Source organism: Poecilia latipinna, unplaced genomic scaffold (assembly GCF_001443285.1).
Source record: "Poecilia latipinna isolate Pla-1442-1.1 unplaced genomic scaffold, P_latipinna-1.0 Scaffold1347, whole genome shotgun sequence".
Classification (NCBI taxonomy): Eukaryota; Metazoa; Chordata; class Actinopteri; order Cyprinodontiformes; family Poeciliidae; genus Poecilia; species Poecilia latipinna.
In genome coordinates, this window is record NW_015113963.1 from 43,507 (window position 1) to 64,568 (window position 21,062).

At 37.4% G+C, this 21,062-nt stretch overlaps 2 protein-coding genes and 1 long non-coding RNA gene across 3 annotated transcripts; all 3 read right to left on the reverse strand.

Moving 5' to 3' along the window:
* Positions 1–301: 301 nt before the first annotated feature.
* Positions 302–1,149, reverse strand: LOC106961892 (uncharacterized). The gene is made up of 3 exons (XR_001427850.1): positions 703–1,149; positions 547–623; positions 302–447 (listed from the first exon to the last, which is right to left on the reverse strand). It is a non-coding gene; the product is annotated as an uncharacterized LOC106961892 (long non-coding RNA).
* A 759-nt stretch (positions 1,150–1,908) lies between these two features.
* Positions 1,909–12,158, reverse strand: ccdc39 (coiled-coil domain 39 molecular ruler complex subunit). Its single transcript, XM_015055992.1, has 20 exons — positions 11,939–12,158; positions 10,710–10,829; positions 9,743–9,889; positions 9,511–9,669; positions 9,341–9,433; positions 8,382–8,510; positions 8,094–8,285; positions 7,905–8,008; positions 7,657–7,789; positions 7,196–7,390; positions 6,929–7,093; positions 6,699–6,836; positions 5,360–5,568; positions 4,418–4,535; positions 4,171–4,330; positions 3,945–4,051; positions 3,372–3,512; positions 2,768–2,947; positions 2,595–2,683; positions 1,909–2,269 (listed from the first exon to the last, which is right to left on the reverse strand). Exons 1-20 carry the CDS (start codon positions 12,062–12,064, stop codon positions 2,089–2,091), a joined length of 2,886 nt encoding a protein of 961 aa, XP_014911478.1. The 5' UTR covers positions 12,065–12,158; the 3' UTR covers positions 1,909–2,088.
* Positions 12,159–13,086: 928 nt separating this feature from the next.
* dcun1d1 (DCN1, defective in cullin neddylation 1, domain containing 1 (S. cerevisiae)) lies at positions 13,087–20,756 on the reverse strand. Its single transcript, XM_015055994.1, has 7 exons — positions 20,513–20,756; positions 19,151–19,364; positions 17,723–17,891; positions 16,881–17,011; positions 16,721–16,803; positions 13,913–14,009; positions 13,087–13,806 (listed from the first exon to the last, which is right to left on the reverse strand). The coding sequence occupies exons 1-7, from the start codon at positions 20,513–20,515 to the stop codon at positions 13,730–13,732; spliced, it is 774 nt and encodes a 257-aa protein (XP_014911480.1). The 5' UTR covers positions 20,516–20,756; the 3' UTR covers positions 13,087–13,729.
* Positions 20,757–21,062: the final 306 nt, after the last annotated feature.

Genomic DNA, 21,062 nt, shown 5'->3' on the forward strand with positions numbered 1-21,062 from the left:
ACCCCACACTTTTCAGATTTTAATTAGAAAAAAAGAAACAACTTAAAACCATGTGTCATTTTCCTTCTATGTTACAAAGCAGGCACTGTTTTGTAACATAGATCTGAGCTGAATGAGGAACTACATGACACTTTACCAGATCTCTATCAACAGTTCTGACTTTGTTTTGTGAGATTCAGTTGGTGGTATGACAAGAAAGCACAGAGTTAAACTTTTGTTTAATTTCCCGTCATCAAGTTTACATCTAAAACATGACAGACTTAAGTACTTAACTATGAGTGAATAAATCTTAACAGAATGTTTCTTTTTTTGTTGTTGTTGTTGTTGTTAATGACCACATGAAAACGAGCGATCCCAGTTAAAGGTGCAGTTTCAGACTTTGGTGACCTTCTTCAGCGTCAGACTGAGATCAGCATGTGGTTGAAGTCCCTGCAGGAGTCCCTGAAGCTGGAACACAATGCATGAGAGTTCTTGAATTTAAACCATCACCTGATTGCATGTGTTTTTTATTTGATTTTATTTTTATAAAGACGATTAATAGTTTACCGTCTTTACGACTTGTTCGAGCATGGTTTTATTCAGCTCCTGGTGGGATTCGATGGTCGCCTGAAAGAATACCAGCACTGCAACAGAAACACAACAAGCAGGATTTTAAGAGAAGGCTTCCTGTTTGTGTTGGATTCATAATAAAATCACGCTCACCACTGTCTGCTGAGTTCGCAGAAGGAAGGACCGGTGCTGAGCCAGTAGGAGCGTCTGTCACATCCAGGGTTGGAGAAAAGGACAGTCAGAAGACACAGACATTCACTTCAGTTTGGTAAACTGTTATGTAATATCACATTTCCACTGATTGTAAACAGGTGTGCTCACCTGTCTGCGCAGCACCTGAGGCCAAACAGCCGAGTAACAGGAGCAGAAGCAACATGCTGAGGTCTGAATCCAGTCAAAAGGAAATGGATCCTTCTGGTGCTGCTGAGCGTCTGGCTAGGATTTGGTCTATTCAAGGACACTGCGCCTTTACAACAGGGTGTGTCTCATAAGTAACAAAGAAGAACTTCCATGAAGCTTCATCACAACAAGTGCGATGTGTTTTACAGGATTATGTAAAGGAAAATGAGAGTTGTATTTAACACCAAGTGTTAAATATTTGGTAGATTTTATGTAAATACATTATTACGTAAAATCTGCTTTTCTGAGCTTTACATGTTTTATAATGTCATTCCTTCATCCAAAAAAAAAAAAAAAAAAAAAACCTGGACTGTTGCTTTGATTCTTTCATTCATGTTTGAGAAGCCCTTTGATCTCCCGTGGCAACCATTCAGGTATGAAAACGCCTAGGTGGAACTAGCTCCACCTTCGAGATGAAGCTCCTCCTCAGAGATGCAGTTTCCAAGTATTTTAGCTGCTGCCTCACAGAGCGGCCATCCCCAACTCAGCTCCTTCAGACTAGCCAGAAGCAATTAGCAATTAGCTTCTGGCTAATCTGGTGGAACTGCGCATCTGCTGAGCTCATTGTACGAGCTACTTCTCAGTGCAGCGCTGAGATCAAACTAGTCAGTGGGTGGGATTAGGGCTGCTTCAATTCTTAATCATGGAAGGGTGAGAATAACTTTAATAAGCTCTTACAATTTGTTTCCTATAACTTTTGTTCAGCTACTCTGGCATCTATATCTCTAGTTTGGTCTCAAATATCTGTAATAAGTTCACAGGAGAGCTCACCACGGTCCTGCGTGGCCACAGATTTCAGACAAGATCAACATTAGCCTCGCCCACCAGCTAACACCGACTAATGCTCTCCTGTTTGTAGAGTTTGTAGTAAACAAATTGCAGTGAATAAATGATGTCACTGAAGTTATTTATGCACTTTCTAGCCTTTAGCACCTTAATATAAAAACATAAAAAAACAGATTCAACTTTTTACTTTTATTGGTGCGTCTTCGTGTTCAATAGATAATCACAACTCAGAAAACCACAGCAACCTAAACTGGGCAAAACATATTACATATTTATGAACAATGCACAAAACTTCACATCTGTAAGGAATGAAAAATCAATGTAAAACCAACATTTTTGATTTTACAAAATCAGCTACGGCTTCTTTGTCTTTTTGCAGGAGTTGCTGTCACTGCTGCTTGGAGAGCTGGGACTTGTAGGAGAAGTGACACTAGGATAGGCAGCACTCAGATCCAGGTCCAGGTTCACCGTTTTTACCCAAGGAGACACAGACAAAGATTTTGAACGGCTGCTGCTAGATGATGACACAGAAGACCTGGAAAGCATCAGGAAGACACAAAAATTGTGAAATTTTCTGGGTCTGTTTGTAGATTTCTGCAGTTTCGTTTTTGCCCAGGTCATCTATGGATTGGCAACAACAGTGAGGTTTTCTCATATTGTGGATAAGAAATAATCTAAAATCTAACACCAACTTGTGTGCCTAATTCTTGTTTTTCAAATTCAAGTTGCATGTTGCATGATGTAAACTATTAAAGACGCCAATTTTCCTAAATAGATTAACAGTTCTCCCATCTGAAAGCAAACTTAACGTCTATTTATGTCACACATTTACAACACAATCCACAGATGTAAAGTGTGACCTGGAAGTCGGGGAGCTTTGAGCACTGGTCATCTTGAGGCTTCCCTGGCTGCTGAGTGTGGTGGCTGGAGGTGGAAGCTGCAGATTGGCCTGAAAGAAAAAGAAGAGAGGAGCAGTAAACTTTAACGGTCCTATCATACTAGATTCCTGAATCATGCTAAATAACGTCAAAACCTTCTGAAAGCATTCCTCCAGAATAGGTCTGAGATCAGGATCCTCCTGCATGGCCTTATTCAACATATTGTTGATAGATTTGTTGAACTGCTTTAACTCTCTCAGTTTGATGTCTTGCTCCTCAAGAGTTTCACTGCTGGTGCTTTGTGCTGAGCGAATCTCTCTGGTCAGTTTGATGAACTAAAAAAACAAACAGTTGGACAAACACAGACAATAATAGATGATAAACCTCAGAAATGTGACTCATGAAAATATTTCAAAATCTAACCAAGACTTTAACAGGATAATTTCAGGTCAAAGTTCAAATAAAATTTTAATATGAAGTTGTGCTGGATTATTTATTTAGATATCCTGTGAATACATATCCAGCTCTTCTCTTATCTATTATCTCTTTGTATTCTATAATTTGTATTTTGCTTTGTTTTGATCTATCTATCTATCTATCTATCTATCTATCTATCTATCTATCTATCTATCTATCTATCTATCTATCTATCTATCTATCTATCTGATCGATCGATCGATCAGATAGATAGATAGATAGACTGCCTGTACAGATAGATGTAAAAAGTGTTTATCAAAGTGTCACAACTTCTTCTCCAACCTGACTCTTGACTCTGCCAATTCTCTCCTGTGCAGAAGCTGCTTCTTTGTTCAGATTACCAATAAGACCCTGCATGTGATGTATCTTTTCCTTCTCCACCTTCTCTTCTAGCATGAGGCTCTCCCAGGTGTTGTTCATGTCCTGCAAATGGAGGCCAGTACAAAGACACACATATAAACAGACGCACACACACACACACACACACACAAAAGGCACAAAGGCTTTCACCCAGACAGAGATTCACACCAGAGGGGTGTGACATGAGTCCCAGAGCTGGGTTATTGTAGTCGTGATAGTCTCAGCTGGATTTTGAATTACAGTAACAATTATTTCCACATGCAGGAAATGAGAACCACAAATAAGAATAACATGGATAACAGCCCCTCTATTCCACAATTTAGAATATACATCACAATGATTCTGTTTGTCAGATTAAAAGTTCCTTTTGAAGATAACAACCTCTGAGCAGCTATTTCATTAAACACACATTTCTGTTTTTAAAAATAGGTTTGTTTTGGTCTCATGTTTTGCCTAAACCGTATAGAGAATCAGCCAACTTGTTTTTCACAGAACCTGAATTTCCTGGTGGAGCTCTTGAATTTGCTGCTTCTTAAACTTCAGCTTATTCTCAGCGGACTTCAGCTCTTCCTCCAGCTGCACCTTTTCCTGGTACTCTTCACCTTAAACAAACATAATCAGTGTTGGTTTTGAGCAAAACTTAAGGTTATTACAGCAATCCCGCAACTTTCACAAGCACAAGAGCTGCGTTTCCGCTTCCAGAATTTCCCGCCAGACGTACTGAATTTCTTCACTTTGCTGAGGCTGGTGCTGTAATCAGAGCAGCGACCAGAGAACAACTGGATGGTGTTCTTCAGAGCATCGGTTTCAAGCTCCATCCTGTGGATGTGCGCCTTCATTTCTTCTGACTTCCGTCTGAGTTCCTCCTTGTCCAGGGAGGCCTGGTGGAGAAAACACGCAGCACAATTCAAGACGTTTTTGGTGTGCAGGGAGGACAACAGGCTCCGTACGTGTGAAAGGCGTCTCACCTTAGTGATGTAGTAAATCTGGGACTTCTCGCCCTCAGAGCCCGCCAGGGAACTTTCCATGATCTCAAAGCGGTTCTTCACCATTTCGACTTTGGATAATTCTTCATTTAATTCCATGCTGGAACAGAATAAGAGGACAAATTAACCTAACATGTCATTTATGTAAACTTTTAATGTAAAAAAATGATTAAAATAGCAGCGATGAGTGATATGGTCTTAACATTTTACTGTTATATTTTGTGGTATTGTGGTGATAAGGAGAATGATGACGATATAAAAGACTATTTATTATTTATTCTTAAGGTAACTGCCTGGCACTGCATTTATATAGCACTCAGCTTCTATGCGCCTCAAATCTGGAACAAACTTACAGAAAACTGCAAAACAGCCAAAACACTGAGTTCCTTTAAATCAAGAAATATGTTTAGAGTTACTTTTGACCCATAATAAATGTTACATTGACCAACATATTTGATGTTTATTGATGATTTTTAACAATGGCACTTGACAAAATGTAATGTTTGATGAATGTGTTGATGATGTTTTTATGTTTTCAAGATTTTATGAGCTGCCTTGTTGCTGAAATGTGCTATACAAATACACTCGATTGACGGATTTATTGATTGACAGCGCTATTCCCATTTTTAAACAGGCTTCTTACTTTAAAAAGTGTGATTTATATCACTAAGCTGCTCACTGTGACTGCATTAAATCATATTTTCAAATTGAATATTTATTGATGCTCTCGTGAACAATGGAGAAATTAGGAAAAAAAAATTTGATCATACTGTCAGTTTTGTTCTTTTTCAATAACTGAAATTTATCAGGACAACGTTAAATCAAATTCTTATCACGCTTAGACCTTTTTTCACGATAAATGATAAATGATAAACAATAAGCGATACAATAAATGTATAGTATATAGAGCACAGGTTTTCTTACCTCAGTTTCTGCCTGTCCTGCTCGGTAATCTTGAGCTGATGTCTGAGCATTTCGGAGTAAACGTGAATCTCTTCCTCCCGCTCTTTCATGGCTTTCTCCAGCTCTAACTTTCTCATCTCCCATGACGTCATGCTGTCCGCGTCTTTATAGATGATATCCCTGATGCGCTTCACCTCTGTCTTCAAAAGGTTGTTGTTCACTAAGCCATCCTGATGGAAAATACACAAATAACTTATGTTTCATGATAATTTTCTCCCCCCAATAGCCACACTATGCACTTTTTTTGCCACTAATAAAAAGAAGCCAGTTTGCTTTTCCAGACTGCAGACATTCCTGCAATCCTGTCTTTAGTTCAAAACAAAAACATCTCAAATAATTCCTTTTATGATCCTACATGAGCAGATATAATGATCCTAGTAAAGTACAATTAATGTATGGATTGAATTCAATATGACTCAATATTTTCATGCTTTGGACTCATCTAAGACATTTACTGTTCATTGTGCTCTCATAACTTCACCCATTTTTATGCAAAAATGAACACACACACCACAAAAGTATTTAAATTTCCTTCATGTTAAAACCATAAATTTTTAACGCATCTTCTGAGATTTGACGTGACAGATTAACACAAAGCAGAACATAATTGTAAAGTCAAAGAAATTGATTGTTTGACACATTTAATTAATTTAAATTAATTAAACATCTTCCAGAGCAGAAGATGTTTGGCATAAAGTAGTTTCTCTCAATAGCTGTGCTTTCTTTTCATTTTAATTTAATAGTAAGTAGGACTATAAATATCCAGTACTTTTTTTTTTTTTTTTTTTACCAAAAAATGATTAGAGCAAATCAATTCTTCTATTAAATTTTGTATTTGATTAACAGAAGATGTTTTTGTTGAAAAAATGTTCTCACTTTTGTTTCTTGGAATAAGCTTTCTAGATCAAATAAACTGAGAAGAAAAACTGACTTAAAAACTTAAGAATCTGCCCACCTTTTATTAAGACAAAAGAAATTCCCTCTTTGTTTCTTTAAAATATTGCTTGCTTAATTTATTGCTGAGCAAATTAAAAAAGGCACAACAAAATGATTTAGCATAAGTTAGAAAAACAATATGACTAGTGAATACTTTCAACTTTGGGATTCTGGACCAAAATGTTTGGACGCTACTGGTGTAATTTAAGAACTTCTAGTTCTTACTGTATGTAACTTCTAGTAACTTCTAGTTCTTACTTATTTAAGCCAGCCAAAAACTATTCCTGAGTTAGTTTCCCCTGGTTCATTGTTCCCTCTTTAGATGCATAACATTTAACGGTATCTGGAATGGCACGCCACTCACCTGCTTCTTCAGTTTGAGCTTCTTCAACTCCTTTTCTTTGTTGACACAAAGCACCAACAGGCAGTCAACCTGCTCAGTCAGGTCTTTCTTCTGAGTCTCTAACTTCTCCATCTCTTTCTTCGCACAGCGGATGTCGATCTGCCAGAGACACACACTCGCCATATGTAAAATGTAATAACTCCACTGGAACTTTAAAGGCAAATCTTTGAGGAAGTGCTTTTCAGACAGACCTCACATTCACTGAGTGCATTCTTGAGTATTTTGGCTGTCTCCTTCTTGTCTTCCAGATTGGCGGTCAGCTCATTAACCTTCACCTCCAGCATCTCGCTTTCATCGGTGCGAAGGGCACCTGACAGCTGAGCTACTTTCCTCTGAAGCATCAGTATCTTTGCCTCCTACCCAGAGCAGAGCAGAGAACAAAATCAAAATAGCACCCTGCACTCAAACTGTTCGGCTTTTTCTACTTGAAAAATGATTTTTTTTTTTTGTCAACATGCCTGATTGTTGCTGATCATTTGCTGTCTGATGGGTGTGTTCTCCATCTTAGTGAGCTGGCTCAGCAAGTTGGTGATGGTGAACTTATTCTTGGACGTCAGGGCTATTAGATTCTTCTCCTTCGTTTTGGCACTTTGGAAATTTTGTTTCTGGCGGAACAGCTCCTCCATGAGGTCATGCTGCTGAGCTTCCAGCATCTGTAGGAGGGAAGGAAGGAAGGAATTAGACTGACCGAGTGAATCTTTTTCATACATAAAGACGAATATAGACTAAAAAAAGAAAAAAACACTTCAAATTAAAATATTTTTTTGGATTAATGTGCTAATTTGGTTTTAGATGAAAATAAAGTAAAAGTCAATAAATATATCTGGACACAGACAAGCTGAGAATAAAGTTGTTTTTTTGTTTGTTTTAAGAAAGAAGCAGATAAGAGCAGCAAGTGGTCGGTGTCCCAGTGGCACACCTTCATGTCCTGTTCTGCCTCCAGCAGGATCTGCTCCATGTGAGCGGCTCTCTCCTCCTCACTCAGAGCGCTCTCTGTCACAGTCCTCAGCTTCTCCTGCAGCGCAGCATTGTAGGCCTCACTCTCTAGTAACCTACAACACAAATACGCACACACACACACACTGCAGTAACATGCAGTAACATGCAGTAACATGCAGTAACATGCGGGGTCTTAGATTCAGAGATGCCTCCTCATATCTCACTGACTTCTCGTTGTTGATGTCCATGTCCATCTTCATCCTGGCGATTTGGGATGTAACAGACTTCATATCACCCCTGTTTTGATTCAGCGTAGTCTTGTAACTATCAAGCTGCAGGATAAAGAAGTCTTTAAAAAAATTTCAAATCACGAATGACAAAAGCAAACATGAGCGGCGTGTGCTTTGAGAAACTGACCTCGACCTGCATCCTGGCCAGGTTTTCCTGGTGTTTCTTCAGTTCCTGCCGTAGGATGGCCTTCTGCATCCTTGCCGTGGCGATGTTCCTCTGCAGCTCTCTGTTGTTGTTCCTCTCCGTGTCCAGCTTGTGCTTCATTTCTGCAACACAGGTATTCTTTTCCCTGGTTTTCTGCCTGCCCTGAGCGATTTTCTGTAATGAAAAGAAAAAAAAACAATAAGCTTTTGTTGCAAAAGTCCCATTTGGTGTAGAAATACAGTTAAGTTAAGCCAGCTGTAGACGTCTTACAAGTGAGCATTGCTCCATGTCTGAGTCGAGTTGCTTTTTCTGCTTGATGGTGTTTTCACACAGGTGGAAGAGGTGCTGGATCTCAGCGCGAGCTTGCTGTATATTCTCTATGGTCTTATCCAACGCTAGCTGCACGGACAGAATGTTCAGAATAATAGAGAACTACAAAGAAGGCCTCCAAATTAACAATGAAACTATTAATCATTTTAATCGCGATGAATCGATTACTGAAATAATCGTCAAATAACTTAGTAATTGATTAATGGTTAACTGCAATATGCAGGCTCAAAGAAAGGCCATTTGCTGAAAGAACACTACAAAAGCACAAAATCTTATCATGCATTTGTGGTCTGGTTCTTGGACAATTTTCTCAGTACACTTGAAATAAGACAAGAGTAACTTATAAGTAACTTTTCAGCAAGATATAGGATATGTGTTTAAGCAAATAATTCCTTAATATAGATGAAAAAGTACTAGCTCCACTGGTATTATTTTGCTTATAATATGGGAAAATGCTTCACTTTATAAATGTATTTATATATATATATATATATATATATATATATATATATATATATATATATATATATATATATATTCCTGTTTAAAAACACAATTTAATTATTTGTTTATTTGCATCTTTTATTGCATGTTGCTATTAAAAGCTAAGGTGGTTAAATGAAAATATGCATATTGACATAGATTAATCTATTGATTGAGCAATAATCAATAGATTAATCAATAGAGCGTTGGATAAGATCGATTCCGAAAACAATCATCAGTTGTACCCCTACTCTGAATGCAGACTAATTTCTGCTATACAAAAATAAAAATAAAAAAAGACACAAGGACCACAAAGTAAATGGAATACTGAAACAAATGTCAGATCAATATTTTCCATACCAAACTAATACATTCAGTAACATGCGCAGTGTGATTGCTGTGTGTTCTTACGTTACCTGAGCAGACCTAGTCTCTGTTAGCTCTTTGTCAAGTGCTTTGCGCTTTTCTTTGACCTCCAAAGTCTTCTTCTCTATATTCAGAAAGAGTGACTAAATGAGACACACAGATGGCTGTTAGCTGAGGAGGCACATGTATGACGCCAAAGCTGCAAGTGTTGCTAAACAACCTTGATCTTATGCTCGTCCATTTGGGCGTATTTCATGATGACCATTAAGTCGTCGTCCTTTTTAGCTGCCTCCACTAACAGGTTCTCCATGGTCTGTTGGTCCAGGTCCATCTGAAGCCGCAGCTCCTCCAGAGTCTGCATTGCCTTTAGCTGGCTTTTCTGAAGACACAGAAAGAAGAATCATTTAGCTGCTGTATTGGTTTCTCTTCTTCAAGTCATGCAGTGTCCAGACCTCTATCCTGTCCATCTTCTCGTATGAAGACTTGATCTCTTTGTTGGCCTGAGCTGTCAGCTGACTGTAGCGGTCCTGCTCTCTCTCTGCCAGGGTCTTCAGATGCTTTGTCACCTCAAGCTCTTTTTCGTTTGCCTTCAACAGAGTCTGTACGCAGTCAAACAGACAATATGATAACACAACTTGCCTTTCTAAAACACCACGCAATGGACAGACACTGACCCACAGTCAGACAGTGTCACTGTCTGACACTAATACTGAACTTTCTGCCAAAGTTCAGTATGAGTGTCATGATAAATGGTAAATGATTTGTGTGGGTCACTTTTGACCCACACAAAGTGACGCACATATCCTGTGCAATTCAACAGAAAAATATACCAAAGACTAGGACTTAACTGCTGTAAGATTTTAGTGCATAAGAAATTGTAACATAATTATTCCCTTTCTGGTACAGCTGCATTTCTGACGCATAAACATCAGCAATGGATGACAAAGCCACTTCTCTTGACTCACAGGGGGTTAATTCTTGCTTCCAAAAGTGATATGATGGGAGGCTGGAAAAATTGATGGTTGTGTTCCAGTTGTGCTGAAAGCAGTTAGCCTATCAGCGAAACTATTCAAGCCTAACGTAGCATCTCAACGCTAAACATATAGCAGCAGCGCAGACGTCCCCGATGCTAATGTCAGCGTCCACATTCTACATTTCTAAAGAAGATCCATCAATGATCAGCGGATCCTGAAACACTTGAAAGCTAAACGGGGAGGGCAGCACTTTGCACCAAGCTGATGGTTGAATAACCTGAATAACAGATTAAAGAAAATAAATATCTTTGTTGTTGGAGCTCTTTTTAATTGAATTGATAATTGCCATGTATGACCCTTCTAGAACACAGGCTGTGTATGTACCACATACACAGCCAGTGTATGTGGTACATTTATAACATAAGGTTAGTTCCAACACACTCACCTCAGTGTTAACCAGCTGCTGTGTACTCCTCTGGAGGCTTTCATTAATAAGCTGCTGTCGATCTTTAATTTCCTTAATTTCATTCCCATGTTGCAGAACCTCCATCTCAGCTTTATAAACCTGTTGTCGACAAAACCATAGAAATCAGAAACTGAAACTACAACCTCAGTGTTAAAGGGATGGACATGGTGAATGACAATAAACAGGTAGACTGTAGACTTCAGTTGATGCTCAATTGGTATAGGGTCCAAACGGTGACAGAAAAACACATGCCATGCCATTACACCACCAGCAGCATACTGAACTGTTGATACAAGGATGAAGGGAAACAGTTTTCTAATGCTGAAACTCAAACTTAATAATTCTTGCTGAATTAAGTTCAGCCTGTTTTACTTTAGTATCTATTGGACCCAGAAAAGTATGTTTGTCACCACCATCTCCTCACCTTACCTCCAGCACAAACCTGAGAGGAGTATTGAAGCTTTTATTTTGAAATGTTTAGTAGGCTTCATTTTAAAGGGCCTCACTAATCCCACAACCGGTCATACAAAAATAGCAATCACCTGCTGTGAAAAATGTGAAGGCTTTTATTTTGGAGGGTATGTGATGCTCTTATTTTGACAGTCCAATGTGGTTGTCAGTTAAGGGGTATCAAGTTTCATGAGTCATATAGTTCTTACTTTCTTTGATCTTCTACCATCTTCTTGTCAAAACTCCACCCTAACTCACACTCTAACGGAGCGTCAGTTAGTGTCAGTTATACTCTGCGTTTCTGCAGTTGTAACCGATAAATATAACTGATAAATGTGTCAAACAGCTGTCCCTGTGTATTTCTATGGCAGGCCCCAATTAGAGTTAATGCTCCATTAAGTTAACAAAAGACAACAAGAAAATGCCTGAGAAACAACTTCCTAAAATAAACAAAATATCCTTCAAATTAAACAAGAAAGAAAAACACATTAAATGTAAATTACATTGTTTGGCAAGATAAGAGTTTACTTCTACTTCTCAAATAACTGATAAATCAGCTCTCAAACGTTTGGTGCTTTTAAACGCTATAATATTTCACGCTGAAGACCTGTTTTTCTACAGTTCTACTTTTAATACTCATATTTAGCCACCGGACAGATATCTATACTTAGCTTAAGCTTATAATACATTTGAGTAAAATATATGCTGCGCGTACAAGGGTAGATCGAGGGAGTTTTAACTGTCCGTGACTGCCTTACCTCCTCCAGCAGAGCTCTGTTGGCATCGTTCAGTTCAGGAAGAGCAAAGGTATGGTCCCAGCCAATTTCATATAATATTTTGTCTAAATCAGAGTTATTAAACTGATTAAAATCAGAGCCAGCCATTTTTTCTGTCCTGCTTGAAAGCGAAGACTTCCGAAACGTCCTGAAAACAACAGGGAAGCAGTTTCTGTCCTTTACACTGTTAGTAGTCTCCCGTGGCAACCGCACGCGCTTACATCACAAGAGGGCTGCGCGCGATCAGAAACGATGAGCCCAACGTCGTGCTGCTTTTCCTCTGTTGATCAAAAAAAAAGTGCCACAAAGTAATGTTTTAATACATAATCAAATTTGTACTTCAATATGTCTGTAATTGCTTACAAATTAATACTTACATTAGGTCATATTGTTGAGGAAAAGTGACGTAACTACAAATAATTAAATACAATTCTTAAGTCTGGTCTGTAAATATTAACCATAACTGAAAGTGATAGATTTTATAACAAGTCAAATTATGTTATTAAAACCGACAATATAATGGGTAAATAAACGAGAGAAACTGCCTATTTCGTGTGACTTCAACAAGAAATATAATAGGTTATAATTCAAAAAGGTGACACAATCACCTAAATGCATCCTTTACAAGTTAACAATAAAAATACACCTTTTTGGTAAATGCATAGATTAAACAGATTTTTTTTAAGTGGCACTACCCCTCAGTTAAAAATGAAACTGGAAACTTAAATTATTAAGTATGTTCCAAAATTTGCAACAATGATCAAAGAATGTCCATGTGTTCCATAATTAAAAATGAAAACATAAGTATTACACTGTTTGTAAATAGGAAACATAATCTAACAAATAGGTACATATAAAATTGCATTATTATTACTGTAGTTTTATTACTGTGTGCAGCAGCACATGATGCACTGCAGCACAGATATAAATAAACTAAATCTGGCTTTAATTTTATATGATTTTCACATAATAACCTTGTGTTCTTAAATTATTTTTTTGAATAAGCCTTTAAATACTAGCAAATGAAAAATTATGAAATACATGCAACATGATCGTTTCAAATTCATTTGAGCCATTTTAAAAAAAAAAAAAGCAAAAGTTCAACAATGTATCATGTTGGGCACTCAGTGTTCACAAGGGACTATTTTTTATTAAAGAAGAATCGAAGGTAATGTCTGTCCATAGGTATGTCACAAATGTGAGATTCAAAAATGTTTTAAAATTTTGTATTTAAAACTGGAATATACATGATTTAAATTCATGCTGCTTCCACTAAGTTGACTTCTTAAAATGAGGCTAAAAAAAATAATGAGAGCAGATGGTCACTTATTTATCCCTTAATTATTTTTAAACAGTACCATGTTTAAAAATTCCAGTGCTTTAAACTGGCTTGACATACAAATGCATCATAACACAAAAAAACAAGACAATAAATGTATATCAGTATTAAAATACAATATCCCTTTAAGAAGCCAAGAATTTACAATAGAATTTCAAAGTAAATCCACGTGTTCTTTAAAGACGACCGTAACGGGTGGTGATGGTTCTCCGGCTGGCTTGAGCGCACATAAAACATCCTGAAGTCTTTAAACTCATCAACCACAAACAATAAAGATGGGCCTTTATTTGTTTCCTCTGCAGGTTACAAACACACTTGTATAAAGTCTCTGATGTGAAAAAACATTTTAGTCCTGAGTGTTTGAAAGGCGTCATAATCCCTGCGTGGCGTGCTCAACAAGCCATCCAGCTGTGAACTCTTCCATCAGATGAACCTCAAACTGCGGAGCTTTTGGTCCCGATGTGCGACCGTGCAAATTCTACAAAGTCATCTATGAGAACAGGCCAGGCTCCTGTTGGGGAAGAACAAGGCAGAACATGAGGGTGTGCCAAAAAAAAAAAAAAAAAAAACGTTGAAGGATTTTCTATCCGGATCATTGGGTGAGCAGTTTCCCTGACCTTCTTCGTCATAATTCGACATGTCATCTGTGATCATTGTGCTGAAGTCTAATAAGAGATTCCAGGTGTCCTTAGGAATAGATTTCTTGTGGTGCTCCTGTAATCAAATGCATGATATTAGCAATTACAGAGAAAGCTAGTCTAAGCACATTTTTTTCCCCCATTTGACTTTTCATTTTAACCCATTGCTTTAGAGAAACTTCACAGGTAGTTGCATGTATGCATATACTACTGAGAAACCAGAAACAGGCCCGTCACAATAAGTAAGTCAATTAATTGCATGATGAATTAAAACCAACTCAATCATTTCTATTTCCACAAGCTATTTTTTTTTTCTCTCTCCGTCTCTCTACCAAAAGCTGGATGACAAAAGTCTTCAGTCTGGTGTTTTGGTCTCAACTTCCATTTTTTTGAAAGAGTTGTGTTTATAGAGACTTCATCATCCATTTTATTTGTCATTTATGCTGTTTTATTTATTTAGGATATTTAAACTGTCATGCAGTTCTACTGTTAAATTTAAATCGTATTGATCTATGAGAATGTGTTTCTACATTTTTATGGCATCATCATTGAAATTCTTCTCAAAACAGCAGTATAAATGTTTATCACAATAACCTCTGGGACAATTTATCGTCGAGTAAAATTTGTTATTGTGATGGAAGTAACAAGAAGTAGACAGCAAATTACAAAATATGATTTTTCTCCCCACTTTGTGAAAGATAACTTCAAGCTAATTAATGTTTATACAAATACAGTTGATATTTATATTTTTGATCGACATTAAATCAGACTAAACTTTCTGTTTAAGATGAGCAAGAACTAAGACATTTACTTCCTATTTGCTAAACTACTTGAATATGTATTAAAATTTTCCTCAAATTCAGAAGTTTCTAAATATGCCCTCAGTATTTGCACTATTAAAAATAAAAATACTACATATATGTTGCGTCGCTCACTCATGAATTTTCAGCTCTGTCCACTAATTTTCTACTAGATTAAGATTACGCTTTGATGGACACCCCAAAAATATTGGCATTATGTTCTAGATCAGCCCCTGATAAAGCAAAACATCCCTACAATGTGATGCTGCTACATCCATGTTTCAGTTTGACACAGTGTTCACAGGCTTGCAAAGCCAGTGTTCACAAAAGACAACTAAGTTGTCTTCAGTTGTTTTTAAAATATATATAAAATATAATTTAAAAGAACTTTGACTTTGATATTTAACACCTTGATATTGGGCATATGTCCCTTTAAAAACTCCTGCTCTTGCTGAAACTCTGCCTTCAGGAACATGGCTCCTCTGTTAATGTTTTTTAAAACATTTAACTGAAAAGCAGCTCCTATACTTAGCTCTGCAGTTCCACCAGGTGTTTGCTAATTGCTGCTGGCTAGTCTGAAGGAGCTGTGAGGCAGAAGCTGTAAACCTGGAAACTGCAGCTCAGAGAAGGAGCTTTGTCTTGAGAGTGGGGCCATGTCCATCCAGACATTTTTCACAGCTGAGTGGTTGTCATGGGAGATTAAAGGATTTCTCAAACATGCATGAAAAGAATTAAGGCAACACTCCAGTATGTTTTCAATGAGGGAATAAAATTATAACATGATAAAGAGCTCAACAGAGTCAAATTAGCATAAATTATGAACAAGCTAGGTAGATATGATTATTAAACCTTTGTTCCTAATGTATAGCCAGGCATGAACAATTGACATCAGAAATGTCCTGATAAACAACTCTTTCCAGCTGACCTCGTTTAGAGACAAGACTCTTTCTGTTTTGGCGAGTCCACTCCTGTCTGGACAGAACAGGCAGCTTCTGATGATTCATTTTGCCAGATTGCGTGATAAGCTTTCAAAAAACATAAAGGTACGTTCCTTTCGCAACTGGCAGGAATATATAACAGCTATGAGACTGAGGAGCTGAGTGTCTAGCGGGGCTGTGTGTACTGGGACTGGGAGTTCTGTTATCTGGGTGAACAAAACTGGAGCTTCTATGGGGGGATAAAATCCCTCATTTTCAAATGTCAAAAAGAAACAATTAAAAAAACCCAACTTGAAATCCATCAACTTTGCAAATTATTCATACCTGATGAAATGTTTCACCTTTTCACAAACTTCAGTGTTTTAAACAACAGACCAACACAAAGTAGCAAATAAAAGTGTGTAAAAAGTAGTTTTATATATGTATTAATCCAGAAAGAGTGGCACATAATTATAAGTCCAGATTGTTTGGGTTATATCTCTATCAGCTTTGTTCATCAGGAGACTAAAGTGGCTGTTCATTTCCTTATAAAATAGCAAATCCCTGCTGTAGACAAACACACCTACAGCATGATGCTGCCACCACTGTGGTTCAGCACTGGCAGGGTGCATTCAGGACCAACTTGAGGTGATCTACTGCATAAAATTTCGGGGTGCACCGATTACACTTCTCTGGTTGGGATCAATTATTAAAAAGCCTGACCTGCCGATTTTTTGGGGGGAGGAAAAGTCAATAAATATAACAATAGTCTAAGTTGGCAACACTGGTGTGAGTATTGGAAATGTTTAAGAATATATCTATTCTAAAAAGAGGAAGAAAAAAATAAATCAGGGTCTATTTACAGGCCAGTCAATTTATCTTTGCACCCCTAATAAAATCTTAATACATTCTATCAAAGCACTTTAAACCTGAAACATTATATTAAGCTCTTCAGCTCTGCACTCCTTTAGCTTACTTTTTTTTATATAATTATTCTTGTGTGTGCGTGCGTGCATTTTTAACTTTTAGAGAAAATTTCCAGCTAGATGAATATCAGAATTTCAACTTACAAGTAAGAACTGGTTCCACAAAGCCAAGAACTTGAATCTCCCAGCCAGGACTAAATTCCAGTATGCAATCGCCATATCAAGATCTGTGATGAAAACCAGCAGGAGGTCAGTAGAACCGCGGCAGAGAAAACAAACATGCTGGAACGCAGGTGATTCTTACCCAATCCCTTCTGACCAGGATTCTTGGCAAAATCAAATGTAAACTGGTAAAAGCCTTTAAATTTGCCCTGGTCCTTTAACTCCTGCTCCATCTTTGGCAGCTGAGATTTCAGCTTCTCTGTGCTGTCACACCTGTGAAAGAACAGAAAGGATTTGTTTCACTAACAGCATTTTCATTACAAATGTGCGCAAAAGTTTGTCAATATTCCACTAATGTCGGGGGGGGGGAAATATACAATTTTGCAATTGCGGTATTTAGATTAAATAAGAAATACATTATCAACCGATACATTATTAAAAATCATGCCTCCCTGTCATCCTCCTGTCTCTTCTTGTCGTCTTCTTCGTCTTCTTCGCCAGTGGCAACATCCAATTGTGTATCACAACACATGTCATGTGATAAACATGATGCAAAAAAATGTTTCTGTTGAAATACACTACTTTTAACTTAAGCCAAAAAACTCATTCCAACACAAAAATGTCAGTGTATTATAAGCCTGGCGGGCCACCAGGCTTTACATGCGCTCCCAATAGGCTAGATGAAACATTTTTTGGACACTTGTTTTCCTGCAACACGTAATTATCTAGTCGGATTTCCAAATTTCCTCTGAACTTTAAACATTTTTACTCAAAAACCTGGAGGACCATTGGGGCCCATACCACAAGGTTTTCTGGTGAAACCCTGATTTTTTTCTTTTTTTTTTTTAATTGGCATGCAAATGTATTTTCATAATTCCAATTTGCATAAATTTAAGATAAATGGAAACTCATGCTGTTGTTTGATGGACAAACGCTTCACAAAAGGATCTTCCCCCCCCCAATTAAATAATAAAATGTTCTCACCCCAGTTCGGTCATGCCATCCATGAACTCCTGTCTGGAAAATTCGCACTGTGTTGCTGCTCTGAACTTCCACGCTATGAGGAGGACACTGATACTGGCCGGATTCAGACCCAGGTCATCGCAGAACAGCTGGATCCCGTCGACGCCTATTTTGTTGTGATCGTGAGGATCTAAAAACAGGAGTGGAAAAATGAGGAATTACTTCATAGATGAGTAGAAGTACTTGGTTCTTAATTTGACAATTGTTATGCTAAAGGGATACAGCAGAGTTTAAGAAAAAAAACTTGATCAACATCAGTGTTCACAGTTATTATAATACAGTATCTGAAAGGAATGCTCAATGCTTTCTGTCACTGCAAAAAAAGACTAAGAATTGGTCAACTAGTTTTTAATAAATTCCATTGAGTTGAATTGCAAAAATGACTAGTTAGTACATTGTTGCACCTAAAATGAACTTATTACACTGAAAAATGTTTTGAACACTGAACCAATTTCAATCACCAGGTAATATTTTATTTGCCATCGTCAAATAAAATATTTAATTTATTTGAAACTCTTCTTCAACCTAAACACAGAGTCATTTCTGTTTGGATATTTTTCAACATAAAGCCAGCAAAATTCTTTTCTCATCCATTTTGAACTATTTTCCCACCTGAATCAAATGAATGTCTTGTTACCAGACATCTACTGAACTCAATGACAACAAAGTTGAGTTGGAGAAACCAAACCTGGTTGGGATGGGGTCTGAAAGACACTTTGATTGGTTCAAGACTCGGAGGGTAAAGCGATAAAAAAAATAACCAAAACACAGATGAGGTCCTGTCGTTATTGTTAAAACTTCGGAGATATCAATGTCAACTAACAGAACAAGGTCGCCAGAAGATTTTTCTTTAATCACAAACCATTTCATGTCTGGAAATGCTAAACTTTAAAAGAAGATTGATGCTCTTGTTCTCTTTTATCAGTGACTGTGAAAATGGGTCATCTTCAGGTGGCACCAAACACCAACACAGGATAATGAACACCACTTTCGCCCAATCATCTGTGAGATATGTTGACTGAACTAAACTAAACCAACATTTTTTTTTCTTTGGAGGGGGGGCGGGTTGTGACCATGAGTTGTCCATCTCCAAGATTGCTCCCAGAAAACTTGCTAAGCCCGGTGGTTGGGCGCTCGGGCAGTCATTCATCCAGCAGACCGTTCTGTTTTTTTGAGTTAAAAAAAATGTTTAAAGTTGACAGAAAATTTTAAAATATCACTTGATAATTATCCATTATTGAAAGATGGGAATATTAATACCTTAAAAACTGCAAACATTTTAACAAGTCTTAAATAAATAAACAATGCTTAGCCTGGTGAGGGCACAAGTAAAGCCTGGTGGCCCGCCAGACTTATAATACACTGGGGGAAAACCTGCATCTTGTTTACCTCTGTATCTGTTGAACAGCTGCTCCAGCCTCTTCTTGTCTAAGCCCCCCTTAGTATTTGAAACATAGAGCTCTGGGTTCTGGAAAAACTTGTCCGTGGCAACATCTAGCTTCCAGTCATTCTGAGACAAGCAGGCCACCGCAGTCTTCTCGTTGGATTGTGTAAAAACGATAAACTGACGAACTTTGTCCTTCTGGAAGGACTTCAGCTTGTTCTGGATTGAAGAAAAACACAACACACACAATAAAATACTGTAATTATTAATTATGTAAAAATGTTTTCTTTTAATCCAAGGTCTCCATATAGTACAACATGAAATTACTACTTTTTATATCTTATGACCGCACTTAAACACGACAAAGAAAAAGAAAAACAATTACCTAGAATTTTAACATAAGTTTGCATTTTTAACAAATGAATATTACCTTTAAATAACTAAAAATACATTTGACTTTTGACACATTCAAATGATTGAGACATACACATGTTTATTAAGTGTACTTACTTCCAATCTTAATTAAAACACACACTATAATTCTAAAAGTACCAGGTTACTTGCCTTCACACATATATTAACTTTAAGATTGTTCTATTCCTGATTCTAATGATTAATTACTACAGCACCTTCAATAAGAATTAGGAGTTTGTTTATAGAAATATCTGACAGTTCTTTAATGAGATCATGTGTAGGATTAGGTATTGAAATTTAACACTATGGCTTGGCTTGTAGTCTGTAATCTTATTCATCTCATAGGTGCAATATAGTCTATAAAAATCTACTGTGGTACTTCTAGCAGTTAGCTACATCAACAACAATAACTACACAAACAGCGAGCTAACTGGAAGGAGAACCACTAAGAAAACGCTACACTAAACTACTTATAATGTACTATATTATGCCAGTCAACTTATCATTACTGTTAGTGAACAACAGTCAGGACACGAGAATTCATGACTGGTAGAATGAGGAGTTTCTAGAGCACAGGTGTCAAACTCCAGTCCTGGAGGGCCACTGCACTGCAACTTTTAGATGTGCCTCTGCTGTACCTACTCCAGAATAGAATAATTAGGTCATTAGCAAGGCGCTGGAGAACTTATCTACACAAGAAGGAGGTAATTAAGCTATTTAATTCCAGTGTTTTGTACCTGTGGCACATCTAAAAACTGCAGGACAGCGACCCTTGAGGACTGGAGTTTGACACTCCTGCCCTAGAGCAAGCTAACTAAACATATAGGGGGGTTAGATACTTACGCTAACAAGACGAGCTACATTTGTTTTCGCTATTGTAAAGAGAGGTGCCTTATTGAACCCACTCAAACTACTATTCAAATTAGAAACCAAAAAAGACAGAACTTTCTTACCATGTTTGTCTCGAGCAGACTTTCTTCTCTCCCATCCAGCTAGCAACTGAGTTTTTACAAATTGAACTACAAGCCTTTTTCCGGTTGCAAAGTTACGCTTCAAAATAAAAGTAAAACACACACGAAGGGCCAGTCGTGTCAAATGTGAAACTATATTTATAAGTTGTATTAAACAGTTGGATATACCTGTTCAAAACAGACAATTAAACATCTTATGTTAGTTTTTGATTTTTTTAAAAAAAGCTAAACTGATACAAAACTTTTCGGAAGTGACGTAAGAGCACGAGTGCGTTCAAGTTGTGCTCGGAATACTTAGTGCCGAGTTTCTAGTAAGGGAAGAGAGGTGTAGAGAGAGAAAACGAAAGATAGAAATGTTTTTCCAAAATTCTTGCAAAATGGAATGCGTTCAAGCAGCCTTGTGTTCAACATGGCTGAACGCAAGGCACAATGTTTATATACAATGTAGCGTATATAAAATGTAGCTGCCCTTCTAACAATTCACTTTTATTTCTGCCAGTAGTTAGCATTACAAATTACCACCTACGTCGCA

Excerpts from the sequence above, each read along its gene's own strand:
- ccdc39 (XM_015055992.1), bottom strand. The coding sequence starts at position 12,064 with ATGGCTGGCTCTGATTTTAATCAGTTTAATAACTCTGATTTAGACAAA. Across the intron at positions 8,286-8,381 it reads ACATGGAGCAATGCTCACTT|AAAATCGCTCAGGGCAGGCA; the intron begins GTAAGACGTCTA and ends TTTTCATTACAG. Across the intron at positions 4,331-4,417 it reads AGATTTACTACATCACTAAG|GCCTCCCTGGACAAGGAGGA; the intron begins GTGAGACGCCTT and ends TTTCTCCACCAG.
- dcun1d1 (XM_015055994.1), bottom strand. Across the intron at positions 17,012-17,722 it reads GATGGCATGACCGAACTGGG|GTGTGACAGCACAGAGAAGC; the intron begins GTGAGAACATTT and ends GTTCTTTCACAG. Across the intron at positions 16,804-16,880 it reads TCCTGGTCAGAAGGGATTGG|ATCTTGATATGGCGATTGCA; the intron begins GTAAGAATCACC and ends TTTTCATCACAG.